Source organism: Benincasa hispida, chromosome 1 (assembly GCF_027475165.1).
Source record: "Benincasa hispida cultivar pf3 chromosome 1, pf3_genome.v1.1, whole genome shotgun sequence".
NCBI classification, from domain to species: Eukaryota; Viridiplantae; Streptophyta; class Magnoliopsida; order Cucurbitales; family Cucurbitaceae; genus Benincasa; species Benincasa hispida.
Genome location: NC_143478.1, coordinates 86,806,362 through 86,815,197, shown reverse-complemented (window position 1 = coordinate 86,815,197; position 8,836 = coordinate 86,806,362). Strand labels below are relative to the sequence as shown.

The following is an 8,836-nucleotide window of genomic DNA, read 5'->3' as shown; positions in this document are numbered from 1 at the left end:
ATCGACTAAAAACTTAGGGAAGAAATAAAGAAAAAGATTCGATAAGCATAATTCAACTGTAGCTAATATATACTCCTTTCTTTGAGATCAAAGGTTTAAATCTCCCGAACAAAACAAAAGTATTAGATCCAACATGAGAACAATTCATAACTTTGCAAAGCATGAAAGTACAACCTACATTCCACCAACTGGTGGTTGCACAAAAGAGAAAGGATACTTCAAACTAAAGAATGATCAATAATTCAGCAACTTCCCAATAAACACAACGTCCAACAATAGTAAAGAAAATCATTTCATCACACACAAAAGAAAATGTTGAAGCAACTCTCTTTGGATCGGCAAGTTCATTCCATCTTTCCGGTAGCATTGGCCGCTCTTCTCGTCCTCGGACTCGCTCGATTAGTCTTAGATGATCTAAAGAGTCATGGAAGCTTTGTTTTCAAGATGTATGGCCGACCGAGAAGCGAAAAACATCCGCTACCGATTGTTGTCTCTTCAAAAGACCTCATAGATGAAAACTGCAATTTATTTGAAGGGAAATGGGAATGGGACAATGCATCATATCCTCTGTATGAAGAAGAGGCATGTCCATTTTTGGTAAAACAAGTTACTTGCCAAAAGAATGGAAGACCTGATTCTTTCTATAAGAAATGGAGATGGCAACCTAATTCTTGCAATTTGCCAAGGTATTCTAATTTGTTTCCTTCTTTCGATCCCGATCTGTAATCGTAATAAACAAAAACATCCACATTGTTAATTCAAACATCGCTGTAAAAAATGGTAGGATTAGAGATTCAAATCTCTAATCTTTTAATCGAGATAATAGTTATATATATGTATTAAAGGAATTTTGCCTTTTACTTGATATAGAAAGCATAATTAGAACTATATGATTAATCTCATGTTGGTGTATATTTGGAATGATTTGTCAGGTTTGATGCATTGAAACTGTTGGATATTTTGAGGGACAAAAGAATAATGTTTGTTGGGGATTCAATACAGAGAGGGCAATTTGAATCAATGGTCTGCTTGGTTCAATCAGCCATTCCCAAAGGAAAGAAATCCCTTGAAAGAGTTCCTCCCAGGAAGATCTTCAAAGTTGAGGTACTTAAAACTTTGTGGAAAATATCCATACCTATCCATCATAATTTTTCAACATTATTATAGTAAAAATTAATTTTAAAAAAAAAAACATTTTCTTCGTCTTTAACCACTTTTACTCCATTGGTTAAAGTATATATTCTCGACCAGAAGATCACGTTCAAATTCTCACCTTCACATGTCATTCATTATTGTTAATTTTTTTATTAAACTCTCAAAACAAATAATAAAAAAAGGGGGAAAATTCTCGTATCAAGAGAGAGATCATTCTTTTGTTAGTCCCTAACGAAACTCTGTCTATATTCTAATGTTAACTTTAGGGGAAAACGAGGTTTTTAAGGTCCGCTAGATAACTATCTGATTTTTTGGTTTTGAAAATTAAGTTTATAAACTTTATTTGTATCCATGAGTTTCTTAGTTATGCAATCTATTTTCAGTAAGTGTTATGAAAAACCAAACTACTTTTGACTAAGAATTTGCATGATTGTTTAGGAATGATGAATATCATTCTAAATATATGATGTGAAAATAGGCAAAAAATTTCAAAAACTAAAAACTAAAGTCCCGGTTGGAAACCATTTGATTTTTTGGTTATTATTTTTTTAAAAAATTAAATCTATATACACTACTCCTATCTCCAAATTTTTTCATTTACTATCTACTTTTTACCAATAGTGTAAAAAATCAAGTCAAGTTTTGAAAATTTAAAAAAAAAATGTAGCTTTTAAAATAATGTTTTTTGAATTTGGAATTTGGCTAAGAATTCAACCATTATACTTAAAGATGTAAATCATTATAAGAAATGGAGAAAAAATAGGTTTAATCTCTAAAAATAAAAAACAAAAGAAACTGAAAAACAAAAAACTTTTTAGTTGTTTTCCATCCTACAAACGATTGGAAGAAATAGAATTCCCTTCACTGTAACTAGATAATATAGTACCTTCCAACTAAAAAGAAATCCCAACAATTCATATTTGTTATTATTTTCTTAGACAAATTTGATAAACTAACACCAAATAATACATGAATCATTTCAGAATTCAAATATTTACGTTACGTATTTGTCGAATCAGGATTACAACGTATCGATTGAATACTACTGGGCACCATTTATAGTTGAATCTATCTGTGATCATGCAACCAACCATACTGTGTTGAAAAGAATGGTGAAGCTCGACTCCATAGCCAACCATGGCAACCACTGGAAAGGGGTTGATGTTTTGGTGTTTGAGAGCTATGTTTGGTGGAGATATAAACCCGTTATCAATGCCACGTAAGTATTCCTTTTCTAACTTCCATCCGTTAATTATGTATGTCGTCGTCCAATCAACTAATATTTGTCTTTCTGTAGTATTTTTAACGAGAGGAATGACGTATTTGAAAATAATTTTCACCCTTTCAAAGTCACTCCCAAAACTCTTGAAGTCGTCCAATGTAACTTTACTGATTGTACTGGTGTTCATCTAATTGTAGGGGTGTTCATGGGTTGGGTTAGGTTGAAAGACTTTTTACACTCAACCCAATTATTCGGTGGTAGATTTTTTCAACCCAAATAACCCTTATTAAGAAATGAACCCAACTGAAATATTTGGGTTGGGTTGGTTTGGGTTAATCGACCATTTGTTTAAAATTTTGTTCTAAAAAGAAAGAAGCACAAATCTTATTTAATTATTTTCATATATTGAATTAAAATTAACAACTCAATTTCAATTTATATAATGAAACTTTTCTTTTAAAAGTAAAAAAAACTACTTTTAATAGTTGTTTGAATAATAAATGTTGAAATGCCTTGAATCTGTTGTTGGCGCTTCGAACAACCAAATACGAGGGTCTCATGCCCGGTCAGCGAGTCAGGGTCCAGGGGCGGCGCGCCTTGGTGGGGGTTCAGGGGTATTGCCCCGAAACCTATTCAGATTTTGTATTCAGCATATTTATTTATTTGCAGTTATTTATGATTATGACCCTAGCATATTTATTTATTTGCAGTTATTTACAATTATGACTATAGGGTTTAGAGTAGTGTGTTATATAAACTCTCTAACCCTAGAGGTGTAATTTTTAAAAACATTCTCTCAAATAATATTGTAATCACGTATATCTGTGTGTCGATCTTCTATATCTCTACGTTCATTTTTTGTGTTCTTTAATTGTCGTTTTCGTAACAAAATTATTAAAAAAATATTGAAATTAAATAAAATTAAAATCAATATATATATAAATAATTGTGTTATATGTAATAGAAAGTATATTTTAAAGTTAATAATAAATTCGGGCTGGGTTGGGTTATATTAGATGAACCTATGAACCAACCCAATCCATAAAATTTTCATTTATTTGAACTCAACCCAACTCAAATGAGTTGATAATCTAACTCAAATTGCACGGGTTGGATTAGGTTGGGTTGATCGATTTTTTCGGATATCGAATTTTTTTAACACTCCTAATTGATTGTAAGCTTATCATTCCTTCTTTGTAGGTATGGATCTGGAGAGGATGTAAGAGAGTATAATGTGAGCACTGCATACAGATTGGCAATGGAAACATGGGCAAATTGGGTAGAATCCAACATCAACCCTCACTTTCAGAAGGTCTTCTTCATGACAATGTCTCCAACACATCTGTGGTGAGTTTCATTCTACTAGTTTTTATTTCACTTTTTCAAGAGCTTATAACTCATTGCAACTTAAATTTTTCTTCCAATCAATCTATCTAAGGGTAGTAAAACACAAGGCTCTCAAGTTCTGCACACTAAATGGAAATATAAAAGTTGATATCTTAGATTCCGAACACAAGACCTCCTGCTTTAATATCACGATAAATCACTAATGAATCCAAATATTGAATTCAAAATGACCAAAAATCAAAAACCAAAAAATTATCAAATGGGACCGCATTTCAATTGATCGAACAGATAAACTAAATGGTACATCCCTCAAAGTTTCATCCATTCAAGGTTAATAAGAAAGGTAGCAAATTATCTGTTGTAGGAGCTGGGAATGGAGGCAAGGAACTGATGAGAACTGCTTCAATGAGTCCCAACCAATTGACCATCCACACTGGGGCACTGGTTCAAGCATTGAGATAATGGAAATAATTCATGATGTTATACAGGATCTCAAAGTAAATGTAACTTTATTAAACATTACACAACTATCTGAGTTTCGTAAGGATGCTCATACATCGATTTATGGGGAACGTCGTGGCAAGCTTTTGACCAAAGAACAGAGATCTGATCCAAAAAATTTTGCAGATTGCATACATTGGTGTTTACCAGGAGTTCCTGATACATGGAATGAAATTTTGTATGCTTACTTGTTAAGAAACCATCAAAATCTTTCGTAGGTTTCGACCCCGACATCAAATGGCAAGTCTCTTACACTAATTAGGAACGTGAGCATAGCAGAGCTCGACTGGATAACAAATCATGACTTGTTCGAATTTATAGATTCACTTTCTCTAAATGATCAATTTTCACCCTGTATTTGTGATGTAATATTCTAAAAGACGAAAAAGAAGAAAGGACCAAGGTGAAAATTTCAATAAAATTTCCAAAGGGAGGAATAGAATGGAGGAAGTTTTAATGAAAATTAAGGAATTGTTACCTCTATTTGATATTTGTTTCCTTGAATCATAATTGTATTTGACAACTATAAGCTATAAATGATCAAACCATATACTAGAAACAATTTTGGGAAAGTTCCTCTCTAAAGTTAGAAGCAAGAAATGAAAAACGAAAAATGAATAACAAAAACGTCATCGAACAACCCCTAACTACTGAGGTCATGAGAAGTTAGCAGCCAGCACAAGTACATATATAGATCAGAGAAATATCATAAAATAATAGATCATTAAACCAATCCAAACAATTCTGTTCTATTTCTAAAATAAAATTTAAAAAAATAATAATAAGAAGAAGAATTTCAATCAGAAATATCCTACATCAATTCAACTGCAGGTCCACACATAAAAATAAGTCTAAAACCAATCTGATGGAAAAAGTTTTCAAGTAAACTGGTTTTGTTTTATTCAAAGAAGCTCCCATTCAGAGTCACTTGTTTGGATTGTTTCTGAGTCCCTCAAAAGCATTGTATGTGTAGCAGGCAAGCTTGCATTGTGTCCTTGCAAAATAGCTAGCTCTTTGTACTCCCTTGCCAACCTCTTATTGGAGGACAAAGCATCCATTATTGTTCTCTGTTTCATAATTATTTAAAAAAAAAAAAAAGTGAAAAAATGGATGTTAATAGCGTTTTATTATGTTAAGAGCTCAAGATTCAACGTAATTCTTCAATTGGTTAAGGTATATGTCTCTAACCAAAAAGGTTTGGAGTCCAAATGTCCATGTCTAAAAATGATTGAATGAATACTTTAACTGGAGAAAAACAATAAATTTCGAGAGTGAAAAATATCGAACTTATTACTTTAAGCATGAATCTATCGCCAATGCACAATTAAGAATATGAAAATAATTTAGCTTACTTTAAAATATCGATATTTAAATAAATGTATCCATATCCACCCTTATGTCTTTTGTATAATAAGACTTGCATATGCTAATTCAAACATGGTCGAGTGGGTAAAACACATATAATGGCCCCGGAATTTGATGATTTGATTTCCTACCCTACAATTGTTGAGCTAAGAAAAAAAAAAAGCAATAACAAGAGTTGTAGCTAGTATTATATTTCGTGTCTATGTCGATGTTTTTGTCGTATTGTGAAAATAAATTATAGCAAATCATTGATGATCTTAATTGATCCCCAAGAGCTTATATCAGAAACAAAATACCTTATATGAAGGTTGCTTTGGGGCTTCATTAGAGACATCATCATGGGTAGTAGTATAATCCACAATGACACAGCTCTCTTGAAGCTCAACTTGATGAGATAAATCATCTGCTTCCTTGTTGAAGTCAGTAGGTTCACAACTACTATAGTCATCTGATGACCCTACAAAAAGAAGGAAATTACTCATAAAAAAGAAAGAGTTATTTATCATTTTCTCAATATATAATTGAATGAAGAAGGAAAAAAAGCTTGTAGAAGGCACAAACCAAATGATTCGATGGATGAGGCGAAACTAGAACAGTAGTTTCGATCCGAGTCGATGTGAGACGTAATATAATCAGAATATCCTTTGATGATATCAATCCCATCATTGTGAAGTGTAGTATAATAGACAGCAAAAGCTTTATTTGGCAACATATTGTTCCCCATTTCTGGTACTATTTCATTGCAAGTTATGGGTGATGAAGCCACATGAGTAGGATCTTGAATGGAAGATCTTGAAGAAAATAAAGGTTCTATATAAGAAGATGTGGCACTGGAAGATACCCCAAAAGTATGAACCAACTGGTTTTTATCTGATTCAAAAGCAACATGTTCAACTGTTGATGACATTGGCATATCAGTTGGATTGGCAAGATGTTCTTCAATTCCCATCAATGATTTGGTATAGGAAATAACTTCATCATCTTCCTCTTCATTGATATCTGGATCTATAATTGGAGAAACTATAACTTCAGCAACTTTACAATAGAACTTCATAACATTTTCTCCCACATTTTGCACCTTCCTCTCAATGTATTTGATTGATTCCTAGATTCAAACGTGAATTTTGTTATGAGAAATTACAATATCAATACTCTTTCATGATGGTTATCTCTATCTCAAGTCTCACAATGCATTATCAATGTTTAGCCTCTACACTATCTAAAAGTTTTTTTTCGACAAAAACAATTTTTAAAAAATTACGGTCCCATTTGGTAACCATTTCGCTTTTTTTTTAAAAAAAAAAAAAAAAAATTAAGTTTATTTCCTTCCTATTTCTTAGGATGATTTGCATTTTTCTTAAGTAAGGTTGAATTATTAGTCAACTTCCAAAAACAAAAAACAAGCTTTTAGAATTTGATTAAACCACTGGTAAAAAGTTGATAACTAATGAAGAAATTTGGAGGTGGGAAGTAGCGCCTATAGCCGTAATTTTCAAATACAAAAAATTAAAAATCAAATGATTACCAAATAGAGTGTATACGTGAGAGTAGGGAATATAAACTTAATTTCAAAAACTCATAAAAAAAAAAAAAAAACGAAACGAATAGACCAAAAAATAAAAAATTCGAATATTTCACCTTGAGCTCAAAATGTAATTGCAATTATGTCATTTATAATGCTAGATTTTCAAGTGAGGCAAAATGGATATTAATTCTTTTTTTTACCGTTCATGATAGAATTATTCAACATTCAACCAATTGAATATATATATATATATATGAGAAAGTATTAAGTGTTTTGTTGTACATGGTTCACAACTTCATCCACATCTTGACAAACTGATTCAAACTTTCTGCAAATGTTACCAAACCAAGACATGGCTGCAGCATTCACATTCATCTTCACCTGCAAATATATCAATAAAACCATTTCTTATATACTTTGCAAACAAATATATAAGTGATTTTTCATTCCATATTATCAAGAAATTTCTTTTTCAAAAAATTCATTTTTATTTAAATATTTTTACAATTTTTTATTTTTAAAATACACTTCAAAAAAACTATTTCGAATGGTTATCAAATACTCTAATTTTAATTTAAACAATAATTTGATTAAGGTATACCCAATCTAAAGCCAGGCTCAATCTCGAGGATAATTTTAATAGTGTTTAATTCCTAACAACAAACTAAAATAATTAAATCTATAATTTTTAATTAATAAATAAGACATTGGAATATATATAGTTTTTTTTAAAAAATTAGGCCTAATCATACCATAACCTTAATTGAAAACTATTTAAATAAAAATATTAGTAATTTAACAAATCTCTAAACCTATAATAAAAAAAAAACAAAAAAAACATTAAAAAAAAACAAAAAAAAAACTTAAAATTGGTACCATAATGAAGAATCAATGGAGTTGAGTTGAGCCTCAAAACTCATGCATCAACAAAACATATACAAAACCATTTAATAAATATATTTTAAATAATAGTTTGTCGTGAAAGAAGATCATAAAAATTATACATATGTTTGCAAATATAATAACATATAAAATGTTATTTTGTCATGTCACAAATCAAATCTTGATAACAGAAAAACGAATATTTAACCATATATTTGTTTTTCTAATATTTTGAGAGATACAAATTTGGAATTTTTTTTTATAGGAATTTGATTGCTGATTATATTTGAAATAAAACGATTAAGTGATTTCGAATAATAATAATTTTTTACGTGATTTCGAATAATAATAATTATGTGTGCTTTTAAAGTTTATTAAACTTCCCCAAATTTTATAAAATTTAAAAATGATATACCAATTTAATCTTTTCATAATTGATTTATTTTTTAGATAATAAATCTATTTGAAATGTTATTTTCGAAATAATTTACATATATAATTTTCAAACCGATCAATTAGAAATTAAAAATTGTTAATAAATTAGGCATAATCGCACCTTTAATTTTCATCAAAAACTAATTAACGTCCTTGGATTTTTTAATTTTGTGTAAAAAATAAATATCTTTCAACTTTAAAAACTTTTAGGAATAAATTTTCAAAAAGAGTTAAAAATACCTAGTTTTGGATGGAAAAACATTGTTTTTTTTTTTTCAAAAATATCTTTAAATTTTAAGGAGTTTAAAAAATAACCTAAAACTAAAAATTACAAAAAAAAAAAAAAAAAAAAAAAAAAATTAAAAATCCCTAATTTTAGATGGAAATCAATGTGTTTGGTTTAA

At 29.9% G+C, this 8,836-nt stretch overlaps 1 protein-coding gene across 1 annotated transcript; it reads left to right on the top strand.

The window, feature by feature from the left end:
• The first annotated feature begins 245 nt into the window (after window positions 1-245).
• TBL31 (trichome birefringence-like protein (DUF828)) lies at window positions 246-4,710 on the top strand. The gene is made up of 5 exons (XM_039050098.2): window positions 246-686; window positions 933-1,104; window positions 2,175-2,374; window positions 3,578-3,724; window positions 4,089-4,710. The coding sequence occupies exons 1-5, from the start codon at window positions 313-315 to the stop codon at window positions 4,441-4,443; spliced, it is 1,248 nt and encodes a 415-aa protein (XP_038906026.1). The 5' UTR covers window positions 246-312; the 3' UTR covers window positions 4,444-4,710.
• The last annotated feature ends 4,126 nt before the right edge of the window (window positions 4,711-8,836 follow it).

Bases quoted from the DNA above. Each gene is read 5' to 3' on its own strand.
- TBL31 (XM_039050098.2), top strand. From the start codon at position 313: ATGTTGAAGCAACTCTCTTTGGATCGGCAAGTTCATTCCATCTTTCCG. The intron at 687-932 runs GTATTCTAATTT...ATGATTTGTCAG, and splicing joins AATTCTTGCAATTTGCCAAG to GTTTGATGCATTGAAACTGT. The intron at 3,725-4,088 runs GTGAGTTTCATT...TATCTGTTGTAG, and splicing joins ATGTCTCCAACACATCTGTG to GAGCTGGGAATGGAGGCAAG.